At 34.8% G+C, this 16,165-nt stretch overlaps 1 protein-coding gene across 1 annotated transcript, besides 17 other annotated features; it reads left to right on the top strand.

Annotated features, from left to right (window-relative positions):
• Positions 1 to 2,228: 2,228 nt before the first annotated feature.
• Positions 2,229 to 2,280: a tandem repeat.
• Positions 2,281 to 3,447: 1,167 nt separating this feature from the next.
• Positions 3,448 to 3,462: a tandem repeat.
• Positions 3,463 to 3,488: a tandem repeat.
• Positions 3,489 to 3,513: a tandem repeat.
• Positions 3,500 to 3,603: a dispersed repeat.
• Positions 3,604 to 4,146: 543 nt separating this feature from the next.
• Positions 4,147 to 5,160: a mobile genetic element.
• A 186-nt stretch (positions 5,161 to 5,346) lies between these two features.
• Positions 5,347 to 6,861: a mobile genetic element.
• Positions 6,860 to 7,309: a dispersed repeat.
• Positions 7,296 to 7,630: a mobile genetic element.
• Positions 7,631 to 7,661: a mobile genetic element.
• Positions 7,662 to 8,730: 1,069 nt separating this feature from the next.
• Positions 8,731 to 8,770: a tandem repeat.
• Positions 8,771 to 11,840: 3,070 nt separating this feature from the next.
• Positions 11,841 to 11,878: a tandem repeat.
• Positions 11,879 to 11,880: 2 nt separating this feature from the next.
• Positions 11,881 to 11,915: a tandem repeat.
• A 630-nt stretch (positions 11,916 to 12,545) lies between these two features.
• Positions 12,546 to 12,594: a tandem repeat.
• A 188-nt stretch (positions 12,595 to 12,782) lies between these two features.
• Positions 12,783 to 12,828: a tandem repeat.
• Positions 12,829 to 13,293: 465 nt separating this feature from the next.
• Positions 13,294 to 15,672, top strand: EKO05_0005587 (uncharacterized protein; the record flags this gene model as incomplete). Its single annotated transcript, XM_059636641.1, has 1 exon — positions 13,294 to 15,672. One exon carries the CDS (start codon positions 13,294 to 13,296, stop codon positions 15,670 to 15,672), a length of 2,379 nt encoding a protein of 792 aa, XP_059492624.1.
• Positions 13,791 to 13,852: a tandem repeat.
• Positions 15,574 to 16,165: part of a dispersed repeat that runs on past the window's edge.

The following is a 16,165-nucleotide window of genomic DNA, read 5'->3' as shown; positions in this document are numbered from 1 at the left end:
ATACTGTTGTTCTTTCTTAATCTTCTTATTATTATTAGATAACTGCTTAGGCTGATCTTACAGCTATCTAGCCACTTTTTTAATAACATAACTATTAGCTTTAAGAACTAGCAGGCTTCCTACAGCAATAAGCACGTTTACAGACTATTGTTTAACCTAGAAAACTGCACTTTCTAGCTAGCTACAGCTACAACGCAGTAGTCCTAGTTTATTATAATACACCCTATTACTAACACACCTAAGAACCTTCTATTAAGAAGTAAACGTTAAAAACGTTGTAAGAAATTATCCTAACGTAGCGCCCTACAGCTCTGCTACGCCTAGTTCCTCGCATTGTACATTAAGGAGATCTTCCTTATTAGCAAGCTGTTAGGGGAGGGCGTAGAGCTGTCTTAGAGATTAGACAGCCCACACACGCAAAAGATCACCTTTAACAAATAGATAACCTTCTAAGAGGCTTTTATACTAGGGTGGTTAGAGCACGTAAGACAGAGCACGCAGGATATGTTTTAGATAGAAAACTAACCAGCGTTCTATGCATATAACTACAGGGCAAATATTAAGATAGATATAGCTAACTAGCTACAAGCTGTACCTAAAGAAACCTAACTACAGCCCTTTAAACAGGAGTCTAACTTAGAGGAAGAGGCTGTTAAGATAGAGGGTAGCGCAGAGTATAATAAGCCATCCTGTAGCAGTACACTAGAAGAAAGCGTAATTCCTTAAGCTAGCTACAACTACTAAAACCTGTTTATAGGTAGGCTACACTAGCTTTAAACAGGGCTTAAGGATAAGTACGTTCTTAATAGCATTAAGACAGTCTCTTACGCTCTAGCAATAGACATTAACTATCTAGACAGACATTCCCTAGACCTAGACAACAAGCTAACGCGTTGTCTCCTTACTAACTGCAACAAGGTCCTGCAGGAGTACTAAGGGCTATAAGACTTTACCTTCTACCCTCTTACATTCCACCTAGCATACAGCAATTTTTCGTCCCTACAGCCTCTAGCGTTCCTAATAGACAACCTCCTTGTAGTTATGTAGGAGAACATAAGCTACTAGCATAACAGAGTAGGCGTGTTAAGCTATAGGTACTTCTAGAGATACTTAAATATTAAAAGAAGCATCTAATATAGGCCTAACAACTTGCTTATTACTAAGGGAGTTACAACTGCTGCTCTAGCGCTGCCTAATTGTAATAGAAACCTATCTGCTTAAGTAGCCTCTAAGTAGGATTGTCTGCTGCAGCATCTGCAGAGACAACTAACTTCTAATAACCCTAAGTCTTCTAGGCTGTTTGTCTGTAAAGGACAGCAGATTAAAAGGGTAATACTTAAGGAGGAGCACGTATTTAGGATACAACAAGTGCTCTCTATGCAGGTCTTAAGGCTAACTAACAGCACTTAGAGTTTCTCTACTATGCTTAAACCTATCTTCTAGCTAATACGTCTCTTTCTTAAAGAACCGCAATACTACATACATCTCTTCTAATCCTTCTATCTATTAGTATTTCTAGGCGTTCTAGCGTCTTTTGCAGCTATATTTACATAGGCAATTAACAGTATTTATGCTTGCTTTAAGGCTGCTAGCTCTAAGGGATTGTGCGTTGCATTAGCAGAGAGGGTGTCTACACTTAACTGCCTTAGTAGCTACTACTTTACTAGATTCCTAAGATCTCTAATAGGCTTAGTGCTTTAGCTGCTAGGAACAATTAAGGGCATTAAACAGGGTAGGTAGCTGTTTATTAACCTCTGCATGCTAGACCTATAAGGCGCTAGTAACCTTAGCCTAGTATAATAGCCTTAACAGGAGAATAGATAGCTAATTATAATATATATAGCATCTATTGCTTTCTACTATAGGCTAGAGGTTGCGGCTAGCTGTTACAGCAAGGTATAGTTTAATAAGCTTAGGGGGCTTAGGGTGTAAGGGCTAACAAGTGTAGCTAAGTTTCTTAAAGAGGTGCTATAGGAATTATAGAAGCTGCAGATAATTTTATTTATTACACACTAGTTCTACTGCAGGTTAAATAAGGGTAGTTAAAGCTACACAGCAAGCGACGGCTAGGGGACGCTGCAGTTAGTAGAAGACTAGTAAGAACAGGTAAAGCTGTAGGCACAGAGCAAGAACCCTTTCTCTTAGGAGTGCGTAGAATCTGTATTATAATTTTTTAGTTAAGCTACTAACAGGATATAGAGAGTATAAGTTAGTTATCTCTATCTTCTTATTATAAGAGATTGTACTACAATCTACTATATTATATAGAATATAATGTAACTTTGTATAAGACTTATACACTAGCTGTATAAAACCTAACTAGTTAGTAGGTAGATTGTTCTGCTTACAGAACGCAACTTAGTTCTCTATGCTCTAGGCAGCTGTGCAGCACACTAGGGTAAAGGCAATAAGCAAGAACCACTAGATTAGCGTAATTACTGTAGCTATGCTTGCCTGTTAGATTAAGTGTCTACTAGGCTTGTATTAGTTAAGACTTAGCTACTATAGAGTAACACAACTAGTAGGCTTAGCTCTACCTGTGTCGGCGATAGCGGTAAGACCTAGCAGCCTTAAGCAGGCAGCAATTAAGGCAGAGCACTAAGCTAAGTAGCTGTTGCTAAGGAAGCGCGTAATTAACTTTAACTATGCAATACTATTTACCGCAATACCGCAGCTTATTAAGGACAGATTCTAGCAGTAAGAAAAGATATTTAAGACAGGTAATTAGGGTATACTAGAGCACTATTAGACAGCACAGCAGTGTCTTACAGAATGCTTAGGCAACCTAGTGTGCAATATTATGCTTATGTTAGTGTTAACGTTAGCGTCCTTATTAGTAACACCTACTGTACTTCCTAAAGCTTAAGAGTTTAGCGTAGGGCTAAAGAAAGACAGCTCTATATTTGCAGCCAACTTAGTAACAGGAATGCTGTAGTTCTTTTAGCTAGAGTATTTTCTGTAGGATGCAGATAGCGGTGTAGTGCTTTAAGTATCTAAGATAATAAAGAAGATTAGTAAGCGTTCCTTTAGGAGATATATTCTTTCTTTTTTTCTAGTATAGAGCGGCTAATAAGGTATACACTACAATAGAGCACAAAGAAGTAAGTAATTAATTGCTTTAAGAGCTACTTTGGGTTTAGGTAGCGCAGGGCAATTAGGATAGTCCGCGGAACAGCGAACTAGAGCTGCAGAGCTAAGAGGAGCTTTTACGTAGACGTTAAGAGCTAATAAGCTTACGTAATAACGTAGTAGGGTTTGTTAGATTAGTGTTTTTTAGCTATAATAGTATATAGATTAAACGTTGTAGCAGTATTATAAAGAAGACGTAAGATAAAGAGATACAGGAAGTAGATAAGTTTAACTAAAGGTAGGGGTGTAAGAAAGTATAACGTGTTTTACTACTAAGCGGTCACTACTACCAAGCAGTTACCCCTTACTAAAATCGCAACTATTACAGACTATTACTACTACACTACAACACTACACTAATAATTACTCTAGCCTATTATACTATTTAGAAGTGTTACTATTATCTATATCTATAATTTCTGCTGTACAGGTACGTGTGTTGTAGCTAGTCTTACTACAAAGTCTACAGTGCCTCTCCTTATGTACCCTCTTTACAGGCTGTTTAGCTACCTCCCTACTACTATAGTCCTTCTTAGCCATTAAATCCTGTACGTTACCTACTGTAAGACTCTCCTCTGTTTAAATATACTTTCTTTTACAACTACGCTGCTCTGTTAGAGTAGCCATTGCCTTATAAATACTAGCTAGTTCCTGCGCCTGCAATACTGAATTGTAACCTATAATAGCTATGCCTTTTATAAGTAAATTAACAGCCTATAGAAGAGGAGAGACTAGTAATTCTCTATACCTTTGTATGCGCTCACAAACTAGCGTTAATTACGCCTCTATCTCCTTTAGGGTAGCTGGCGTTGTTAACTCCTATAGGGGTTAGTAAATAGAGAAAAGATAGAATAGGAGAGAGAGAGGCAATAGTTAAAGCTAGAAGGTAAAGTTAGGGTTGGTACTCTTTTTAATTGGCTAGAACCTTTTAATTAATGTTAAGAGTTTAGTAACCTTAAGATAAAAAAGACAGAGGATCTATATATTTTATATTCTAATTGTGATAGTAGAACAAGGTGTTGAAGTTGTACTTTAGTTAAAGACTGTAAGCACTAATTCTATTAGTTCTTAGGGATAAGCACTGGTAGATTAGTTAGGGTTATTAACTAAGTAAAGCTTGTAAAGATAGGGTGTAATAAATAGTACAGAGTAGACTGTCTAGTTTAAGCGCAGGTTAAGATTCTAAAGACAAACTTAATTAATAAGGTTAAACACAAACTATAAGGGTTGTGTTCCTACTAACTATATACTAAGGAGATACAGTACTTATTAATAAGTAACTAGAGTTAGTCTAATAAAAATACATAAGGGTGCTTGTAGACAAGCATATTGTACTATACTTGTTAATAAGCAGTTATATATATTATACTTATTAACAAGCAGTTACGTAATATCTCTATCTGTTCTATCCTTCTCTACAGTTTGTTCCTTTAGGGCGGAGTTAGGGGTCTTAGTTAGCTAGTACTTATGTTTATGCTGTGCCCTAGCACAGGATTATAACACTATCCCCCCTTCCTCTTTAGTTTGTTCTTAAACTACGTAATTGCCTGCTAGAGTTTTATATAATCTGCAATCCCTATATCTAGTAACCTGTAAGTTAAGACGTTCTTATACGCCTACAACATCTATCTTATATTAGAAATCTATTAAGCTAATATACCTACTAAAGTCCCCTATAATTATTGTTTCTTTAGTAGCTATAAGTGCTATATTATACTAGGTAGTCTAAAAGGTCTAAAGTGTGCTAAGTGTATAAAGGCTAGCAAGCTATATATAAACATGTCTTAGGCGTTGTTAGATAAGACTTACAAAGAGTATAAGAAAAAGGTAGAAGGAGACAAGTTACTCCTTATAACTGTAATTGCGCGATTATTACGTAATAAGAAAATCCTAAAACAGGCAAATAAACGCGCGTAGTAAAAGGCGCTATGTTTAGCAAATAGAATAGTTAAGGCTAGCAAGTTAGACCTAGCTAAGAAAGTTAATCCTAACTGTCCTGTAGCGTCTATTATTAGTATGTGTGCCTCGCTAATATAACACAACAAACTAGGCCTAATATAAGGTTTTACTAACCTAATATCACTTAGCGTTAGGGCTTAGCGTTAGGGTATTAGGCCTAATTTGTAGGGCCTAATTTGCAAGGAACAACAACACAATTTTTTTTAAAACTACACTTGCGCATCTCTCTGCACAGCTTTAACAGGCTATAGACTATTATTGTAGTTATATTAACATACTCTACAGGTAAGCAGATTAAACAGGTAAGCGGATTACTCTGCTAAGACTACACTAAACCTCTACCCTATTATAGCTTATATTAGCCTACTTTAGCCTTGTATACAGTAGTGCAGTACATAATATTATTTAGAAACATCTTCTACAGCCTTCTTACATGTACGTAAGTTATGTCTAACGTTGTAGCACCTTATACAGCGTCTTTAGGTTACTTCCCCTCCTTTAGCGCGCACTTACTTCTTTGCCTTCTTACTATCACCACACGCTCTAAACTTAGTTAGAGTAGTTAATTAAAGGCCTTCCTTAGCTGTTAGGACCCCCTCCTCCTATAACTACTTTCTTTTATTTAATTTGCGTTGCATAGCAGCCTTATTTGCTGTTTAAAGCCTAGTAATCTCCTTTTTAGCCAACACTAGCTTGTGCGCAACAATAGCTGCGCCTTTAGCAAGCTTTTTAAAGGCCTTAACTATTAAAGTTAGTGAGCTGCATGCATGCCTTTAAATCCTCTCTTAAACCAGCGTTAATTGCAACCCTAATTGCAGGGTATTACTTAGGGTTTAGGACTGCTAGGGAGTATCTTTTACAGGAGGTAGCAGTAGGGTACGTAGGCGGACATTAAGACCTATTATAACCTGTTCTAGGTTAAAGGGGACTAATCCAGCGCCTTAGAAGCCTCCTTAGATATTGCTAGAAGTAAACGTCTCCTTATAGGCGCCTATAAAGCATAGTAGGAACTTAGTTTTAGTAATATAAGTAATATAGTTACGTATAAGATTCTTAGCTTAGCACCTATACACCTTCTTTAGAGGGGCAAAACAACCTATATTAAGTGGATGTAAGAGGTGCAATAAGTGTAGAGGCATACATAGTGTAATAATGTTTACTTCCTTATAGTATTGTTAGAAGTTAAGAGAGTTATGGCTCTTGTGGCTGTTAATAAGGAGCAGCTAGTACACTTCTTAGGTGCGCGTCTTTGTATAGGCATTAAAGTGCTTTAACCAGTCTAGACCAAGCTTGTTAGTAGTCTATCTGTTCTTAGAGACTCTAATAACCTAATTATAGGGCAGATTGTCTTCTTTATACTAGGCAGAGAGGTGGTTACAGCCTTTAAAGATAATAAAGAGTGGAATAGCCTACCCTGTGCCATTAATGCCCTGTATAACTATTGTCTACTTACAGTTACCCTACTACACTACCTTTAGCTGTCCTTAACGCTCTAAGCCTGTAATAACTACTCCTATTAATATCTAGCCTATTATAAAGCCTGTCTTATTAAAGTTGTATATGTTATTGTTCTAGATGCTATACTTAGCTTTAACATTTGCTATAAGCCTAAACCAGCCTCTAATAATCTCTAGATCCTTATAGAGGGCTCTCTTGTAGTTATACTTGCAATTAAACCTTACTTTAAGGTTAGGGCAGCGCTTAACAAACATGTTAGGCCAGTTTATGCCAACATGGCCTATATTGCGCTTAGTACGTAAAGAATTAGCTATAACGTACTCCACGGTCGAGCGGATCACACGATCGAGCGGATCACTCAAAACCCCACCAAAATTGGCTTAAACCACAACCCTTTATCTCAACAACCACGGAATAAAATCTTCTAAAATTTTCAGGACAGGGCTGCACAAATATAAATAAGAGTATTTAAAAGTCTTAGAGTGCTAGAATCTATAACACAGACGTTATTAAGCGATTACTGTTTTATAGGGGTGTTTAGCACTATTTACAGGCTATTTCTATAACTATTATAGCTATAAAGCTGAAATCTAGATATGTACTTACTAATAACTATGCAATACTATTCTGAGATTTTAAGAAGATTTTATTGCGTGGTTGTTGAAATAAAGGGTTGTAGTTTTGGACAATTTTGGTGGGGTTTTGAGTGATCCGCTCGATCGTGTGATCCGCTCGACCGTAGAGTACGTTATTAGCTACAGCAGCCAGCTAAGGGGCAAATCCTTGTGCATCTAGCTTAAGGATATACTTAGTAATTACGTCCTCCTTAGTCTGGTCTATAATCTGTTAAACTAGCGTATAATTAGCTTGTGTAGGTTGTCCTATGTATTAAGCGTGTAGTGTGCTGTAAGGCGCGTTATATATAGCTGCAGCGCGTTACAGAGTAAGCGTTGCGTCCTGTTTAATTATCTAGAGCGCAAGCTATATTACAGCTTCTCTTAAGGGCGTAGATTGATGTTGTTGTGAGGCATTACGTGGTAAGGTGGAGGTTTAGTGTGGTCTTAGCAGAGTGATCCGCTCACCTGTTTAATCCGCTCACCTGTGGAGTACGTTAGGGTATTAGTGTTAGGGTTTGTAATAGATTAGGCCTAGCAAAACTGCATAACAGCTCTCTAACAGCGTAACAATAATAAATAACAACAATACAGCTAATATAGTCGCAAAACTAGTACGCAGGTATCGCTTAACAACTGTAATAATATTCTCTACTTCTTATAAGAATACAGCGTGTTAGTATGCAAAGACCACGAAATAGGCGTTGTTAATCTTAACACCTACCTTATACAGCACTACTACATACCTACTACAACTTAAAGAGAGATTCTTAAGCGCTTCTGTTACTACATGTTAACTAAACCTAACAACGTTAAACTTCTAGATAAGCTAGTAATGCTAATTAAAGAGCTTAGGGCGCTAGTAGACGCGCTGTAGTGCAGGACGTGTGCACTTGTTACTATTAGCAAGGATAAACTCTGCTAGCACTGTAAAAAAGATTACTAGCAAGCTTAGATAGGAGAAACAAGCTTACTCTATAAGACTGTTAAAGTTTAGAGTTTTTTCTGTACAGCAGGGATGCAGAAATACTTTATTATTAAAACAGATAATGCTAGTAATCCTAAGAACGCTAGTATTAAAGTTACTATATAAGAAGAGCTGGCTGTATACAGCTTAACACAATAATAAATTTAAGAAGAGCTGCAACTACTAGAAGAAGCAGCAAAGACTAACAAGATAGGCTAGTTTAAGCGCACAGGATGGTTAGAGTTCTTTAAGGGCTAAAATCTTAAGCATCTTGTCTACTAAGCCTGCGCGCCTAATTGCAGTAAAGATAAGATAAAGCTTACTACTAAGCTAACAGAGCAACTAGTAGAGAGAAGCGTTAGGGGACTAGCTACGCTTCTATATAAGCTAAGGCGCTAGCTACGCAGTACAAAGCTAAGCAAGGCTAACACCTAGCCGCTAGCGCAACTGTAGAACCTAGAGAGTTAGGCTTAGTACGTAAGCTATATAGTAAAGTTTATCTACTTCTATCTACAGGTGCTAGCTAACAAAGAGCAGTAGATTATCTGTATAAGAGAAGGACAATTTAACTATAATAGTAAAGAGATAGTAAGCAGTAAGGAGGATAGTAAAGATAGCGAAGATAGTAAAGAAAGTAAAGATAAGAGTAATACCCTACAACCCCCCTATAGATTACATAGACTAACACTAACATATATAAAGGTATTATAAGATAAAATAAAGAACGCTTATAAGTTATTTACGTAGACAGTTAAATAGAAGGTAGGTGTAATTAGGCTGTAGGATGTGCTTAATAGCAGCAAGTAAGCAACACAGATAGACGCACTTCTTAAGTCTATTAGCTTGTTTATCTTTACAAAGTATTACCCTAACATGCTATCTACTAGCTTAATACAGTTTCTTACTATGCTTAGTATTAACCTAGACATAGGCTACTTATAGACTGTAAAGCACTATTTATATATACTAGTAGGCATAGTATACTATGTGCAAGTAATTAGAGCTAAAAAGCTACTTCTAGGCAGGCAGCGCAACATATAGACAGAGTAGGACTGTAATTACTTTATTAAGATACAGTATACGTATCTAGTAGACAGTACGTTTACTCTAATAAGTATAATAATTAGTATGCTTACATACAGAAAGCATGTTATGTTAATAGCTAGTAATTTAGGCAACACATACTAGTTAGCAGACAAGCAGATATTCTATCTAACTAGTTAGTAGATTAAGGTTAGCTGCTTCTGTAAGATAGCGCAGGACTTAGTAACAGAGACATCTAAGATGCTGTAGAAGCTGTGCTAGGTAGACAACAAAGAAGAGTACTTTACAATTAATCTTAAGTAGGTTGTTAACAATGTTACGTTTACAAAGTAGGGCACGTCTTTTATTAACACACTAAGTAATAAGCTAGAGAACAGGCTTACTTAGATGCTGATAAGGGTAAGGACTATAGACAGCAGTCTGCGACTAAAGCGCGCTAATAGGTAGTAGAGCGTTAAGGCAGTGCGGCAGTACATAAGGCAGATAGACTACTTCTTAGAGCTACTACTATACAGCGTGCACGTTACGTTAGGGCAGCTAGGAAGGGGGTTAGAGATTATAACAATTTAACACTATAACAGGATACTGCAGGATTATAATATCTTTATTGCTAACAAGTAGATTATAACAGTAGTCTGCTATTATAAGTTGTAGTTATAGTAGGATAAGCTAAAGATTGTGCTGTGCTTCTTGCTACTGTAGCTTAGGCAGATTATAGCGCTCTACTTAGCATACATATAGCTGTTCTGCAAGTATCTAACACTGTAGGTGCTTAGTAGTAGCTATAGTAACTACGTCTGGTATAATGCACAGGGCGCGTAGAACACAGATTAACTAATAAGAGTTCTTAAGTAAGAAATATAGAAGAGACTAGAGGTTACGCTGTATACGCTTAACTACTAGCATACTGCTATAGGACTTAGCTAAGTCTATATTAGAGAGTTGTTTAGTAAGGGCTACTAGGACAACATTAGTAAAGTAGACAAGGTAGAAGTAGAAGACAACAGTAAGGATATTATTAAGCTGCAGAACTTACGCACAACTGCAATAGGCGTAGGCAGCTACAGCGTGCTAATTAATATTATCTAGCATCTTAGCGTGCGCTTAATTAACGCATTCTAGCCGCTTAGCACAGCGTGGCATAAGTTCTTAGGATTTAATGGCACAGGTGAGGTATGTTGAACAGCTGTTGCAAGCAGCACGCAGAGGAAAAGGCTAATGCAGGCAAGCATGTCTATCCTAGGGCGGTAACGACATAGAGCCCTGAATATCGTTAGGGGATCCTTTTTATTAGGGCTGAGATATTTAGGGCGTAGGCGTATTTCTAAGAACACAGGCTCTATTTTGTTACATTTAGAGGCTAGTGTTGTTAGGTTCCCTAAGGCTAATTTGTCTAAAACTTAAGTATGTTAATTAGCGCACCAAGTTGCACGTTATATCTAATTTACAGCCCTAACAGCTTATCCAGCAGGATATCTAGAAATTTAGGATATCTAGAAACTTTTTTGTTTTTTCTTCTCTTCTTGCTATTTCTAGCCTATTGTAACGTATCTAGAAAATTTCTAGATGTCTTTTTTTTTTTTAGGATATCTAGAAATTTCTAGATATCTTCTCCTTTAGGTTATCTAGAAACTTCTAGATGTCTGCTTTTTTAGGTTATCTAGAAATTTCTAGATATCTACTTCTTTAGGTTGTCTAGAAATTTCTAGATGTCTACTTTTTTAGGATATCTAGAAATTTCTTAAGCTTTAGCTTCTTTTACTATATCTCTACTAGATCTAGTCTCTTCTAGTAGCTTATTTAGAAGATAATAAAATAGTTAATAACATTTTATTAGTATCTATAACTATCTTTTAGTTATTCTACTATCTCTATAGCTATAAACACTATAGCTAATAGCTATCTACTAGCTATTTACTAGGTATTATACTCTATTAACCTATCTAAAAGAACAACTAGCGCTTTAGAATAAGTAGTTAGTTTTTTATTCTTTTCTTCTTTTTCTTCTTCTTTTCTTTCTTCTTTTCTAGCTGTTATAGCCTATCCTAGGGTAGTAGAGATAGTAGTTCTAGAAAGTAATATCTAGTAGAGATTATTAGAGAGAAGAACTAGCTTTCTATCCGTTATAGATAATAAGTAGATAGAATAACTAGAGAGAATACCTAGGGAGAATATCTAGAGAGAATAACTCTTACTTCTTATACTTAGTATCTATAAGAATAACTAGCGTTAATTCTTTCTATTTCTCTATATAGCTCATAGTAATAAGTACCCTTAAGATATAGAAATAGGAAAAGAGAATTCTCTATCTTTTCTATCTAGTATATAGGTAGAGGCTCTTTTAATAGATAAAGACAAAGTATAATATAGAGAAAAGCATTCTTCTAAGACTATTCTTTACTAGCAATAGCTAGTAACTCTCTATTTATACAGTAACTAAAGAGAAGAACTAACAATCCTTTTATAAAGGTAATAGCATTAACTAATCTTTATTCTATCTTATTTCTATTTATATACCTATACTATAGCTAGAGACATTTCTTTTTTCTTAGTTTATTCTTTTTAAAAAGTAGATAAGATTCTAGAACTAATTTTAACCTTAAAGGACTTCTACTTAAAATAGAGCTATAGCATTTAATAGTCTATAAAAAGATCTTCTTCTTCTTCTATACTAGTAGAGCTAGTAGAACTAGTAACACTAGTAGTACTTTCTTCTTTCTCTTCTTCTTCTTCTTCTTTCTCTTTTAAATTCTCTAGGTACTCTAGTGTTTCTCTACTAAAGAAGGAAGGGCTAGACTTATTAGCTACTATAGTTACTATACTAGCATAGAGACATACCTATTATCTAGCTCTAGAATAGTATAGAGTCTATTACTAACGTACTCTTCTAAGAACTCTTTACTAGTAACTAGAGTAACTTTATCTTCTACTCTAGTATTATAGTAGGTAATATAGTATTCTTCTTTCTTAAAAGAGTTTACTATAATAATAAAGAACCTAGTATAGCCTAGTTCTAAGCCTAGCGTCTGCTATTAGCATAGATACTTCTACTATAAGATTATACTACTATACCTTTCTTATAAATATAGTTTACTAAGCTAGGTAGCTTGCTATAGCTAACTAGGTAGCCTAGAAAGCCTACTACCTTATTACTAGCTTTGTCTCTTATATTATAAACATTCTTTCCTAGTAGATAGGTAGAAGTTAAAGCTAAAGAGCTAAGATTTTCTTTAAGAAATCTTCTAGCTATAGTAGTACTATAGTTAAGATTCTTATAGCTCGTCTTAATGCTAGACATCTAGAAAAGATAGAAGTTAGCTTCTAGAAGATAGTAGTATATAGAATTCTTACCTTTAGTATTTTACTTAGTACCTTAGTATAAGTAGTTAGGGTTATAGAAGAGTAGATAGTAGTGTAGTAGTATAAAATAGAAAGAGAGTTTCTCTACTTTTATATTATCTTCTTTTCTATTACGTCTTAACTAGTAGTCTTCTATTTACTATACTAAAATTAACAATTAATAAATTCTTCTTTACTTAATCCTTAATTAGTAGGAGAATAATTAAGAATTAACTAATTCTTCTTTACTAAATTCTCAATTGTTCTAGCAGTAATTAAGAATTAACTAATTCTTTAATTATTAAATCCTAATTACTAGTAGAATCATTAAGAATCAACTAAATCGTCTTTAATTAAATCTTAATTATTCTAGCAGTAATTAAGAATTAACTAATTCTTCTTTTATTTATTTCTACTTACTAGTAGAATAATGAAGAATTAAATAATTCCTCTTTGTTTAATTCTTAATTACTAGTAGTAGAATTAAGAATAAAGGTAATTCTCTAGTAACTAAACGCTAATTAGACTTACTAATAGCTAGAGCTAGCTATCTATATAAACACTTCTTTCTTCTCTTTACTATCCTTCTCTACTCTACTCTCTACTTTACTCTTTACTATACTATTCTATCTACAGACCTCTACCTTCTATATCTATTACTAAATACTATAAAAGTAAGTATTCTCTATTTCTACCCTTAGCTACATCTTCTACTAGAAGCCTACTAATATACCTATAGAAATACTATAAAAGAACTCTATTTAACTAGCTAAGTATACTACTATGTCTACCTCTAACTATACTCCTACTATAGAGCTAGGCTATAACTTATCTTACTCTAAAGATCTAGGGCTTCTATTCTGCTCTAATAGTAGCTGCCTAACTAGTATTAATAGTAATAAAAGTACCAATATAGTAGAAATAACTAAGCAGCATCTTATAAAGCAGCATAGAATTTCTTTTAAAGATAGAGAAGTAAAAAGGTTTTTAGAAGATATTAAAGACTATTCTATAGCTAATATTAATAGTCTACACTCTATAGAGAACTATAAGTATTTCTTTAAAGAACTAAAGCTTATAGAAGAAGGTTATCTATGCCTAGTTAAAGAATGTAATAGTCTCTTTAGTACTACTAAAAGCTTATACCTACACTTAGAAAAGCATAGAAAAGAGAAAGAAATACCTTTTACTAGTAGTAAAAAGACCTTCTATAAAAGTAATATTAAGATACAAAGTCTATTTAAGAAGAAAGATTTATTAAACTACTTTATTATAAAAGATAATAGTAGTACTACTAGCGCTATAGAGCCTACTATTACTACTACTACTCTTAGTACTTCTAACAGCCTTATTAATAGCTATAGAGAAGAGCTAGAAGCGTTTACTAATGCTACTAATCTAAGCTTTACTTTATTAGAGAATAAAGAGATACCTTCTACTATACGTAAAACTAAGTTCTATCTCTTTCTTAATAATAAGAATCTTAATAGCTTACTTAAGCTAGTTACTATTCCTATAAAGAAGAGCACTACTACAGAAGAGAGAGTAGAATACAATCTACTTAAGCTAGTAGAAGAGACTCTATACTCTATAGAACCTCTAGTAGAGAAGCTAAATAGAAGGCTTAGGCAGCAGCTACAAACAGAGGTACTAGCTACTAATAAAGAGAAGAATCTAAAAGACTTTAGCCTACTCTCTAGTAAGGATGTGAAAAGAAAGTACTATAAGAATTTTAGTCTATTTATAGTCTATCTATATAGAGTTATTAGAGAAAGAGCTAGAGATAAGTCTACTACTAGTAAGCAACCTATTGTACCCTCTCTAGTAGAAGAGCTAGTAGCTACTATAGTAGAGAATATAAAAGACTTTCTAGAAGCTAGTAAAGAAAACCTAGAAGATAGTATACTAGATACTCTATTTACTACGCTAGTTGCTAGAAGTAAAGAGTATTTAATAGCTATAGTAGATACGCTGCTAGAGCAGCCTCTAGCACAAGATAACCTAGAAGAATACCCTAGCTTTAATAGTGCTATTATTACTTTTCTAGCTATTAAAAGTATAGATCTAAATAAAAGAGTTACCAAGGCAGCTATTAGCATAGAGCAAGATTGCTCTTATCTAATCTATTCTCTTAGGCTATTCTCTATAGCTATAGTTAATAGTAGATATAATAAGTTAACTACTAGTAGTAATTCTACTAGCTTAGAAGAGGTCTTTCTAGACTACTATAGTAGAAATTTAACATTTAACTCTAGTAATAGCTTTAAAGAATTAACCTCTTTAAGAGCTTATACTAGAGCTATAGCTACTAACACGCTAACTAAGCCTAGAATAAGAGATATTAGTAGCAATCTCTTTATAGTAGATAATAGTCTAGAAGTAGATATTAAGAAGCTTAAGAAGTTCTTTGTCTATATAGAAGATACCTTAGAAGAGTTTCTATTCTCTAGAATTCTTTATCTTAATCCTAGTAATCTAGATCTAGACTTTAACAAGATAGAAGATAGTGTAGTAGATACTAGTCCTACCTATAGCTTTCTAGAAGATAGTACTAACAATAGAGACTATAACCTAAAAGACTATAGCTTCTACCTAATTAAAAGACTAGAAGATACTAGCTCTATCTTCTCTAAGTTCTTTATTAATAGCATTACTAGCACTAGTATAGATTTTAATATCTATAATATAAGAAAATATCTAAAAGATAGGCAAGAGTTTATTAAGCTACTAGGTCTAGCTTTCTATCTACTAGCAGCTTGCCCTATTAGAGGCACAGAGGTAGAGTTACTAAAGTATACTAATAGCCTAGAGCTAGGCTCTAGAAACCTATATATAGATAGCATTACTAAGCTAATAAAAGTAGAGACTAGCTATAGCAAGTCTAATAGTATTACTAATAGAGATAATAACATAGTTAGGTTCTTTAGCCCTAAGTTTAGCTACCTACTAAAAGTATATATAACTTTAGGCATACCTTTCTATAACTACCTAAACTTTAAGGTGTTTAATATAAAGAAAGCTAGTCCTTATTTACTAGAAGTTAATAATAAGCTTATTACTAGTAAAGATAACGTACCCCACGGACGAGCCGGTCACCAGACAAGTCGGTCACTTTTGCCAAGCCCCTACCAAACTACCCTTCACATACTAATGCCTTCTTAACAACACTATTCAGACGCGTTAAAAGAAGCTCAGATACAGCTTGCGCTTCAGGCTCTTAAACAAGACGCAACACTCTCTTAGCAACGCGCTGCAGCTATCTACAGAGTCTCTCAAACAACACTAAGTAACCAACACGCAGGACAACCTTCACGCACTAATTCTATAGCTAACTTGCAGAAGCTAGACAACAACAAGGAGAAGGTGATTTTTGAACATGTTCTTGAGCTAGACGTGCAAGGGTTTTCCCCTCAGCTCTTAGATGTGGCTACTATGGCCAATTCTTTGCGCGCTGAGCGTAATCTAGGTCCTGTTAGCGCAAACTGGCCTAGTACGTTTGTTAAGCGGCACCTAGAGCTTATAGTCAAGTTTAATTGCAAGTACAACTACAAGAGAGCCCTCTGTAAGGATCCTAAGGTTCTATAGAGCTAGTTTAGCCTAGTAGCTAACACTAAAGCTAAGTATAGCATCTAGGATAAAGACACGTACAACTTTA

Source organism: Ascochyta rabiei, chromosome 9 (assembly GCF_004011695.2).
Source record: "Ascochyta rabiei chromosome 9, complete sequence".
NCBI classification, from domain to species: domain Eukaryota; kingdom Fungi; phylum Ascomycota; class Dothideomycetes; order Pleosporales; family Didymellaceae; genus Ascochyta; species Ascochyta rabiei.
The sequence above is the reverse complement of the archived record's forward strand: the minus strand, read 5'-3'. Positions and strand labels throughout refer to the sequence as shown.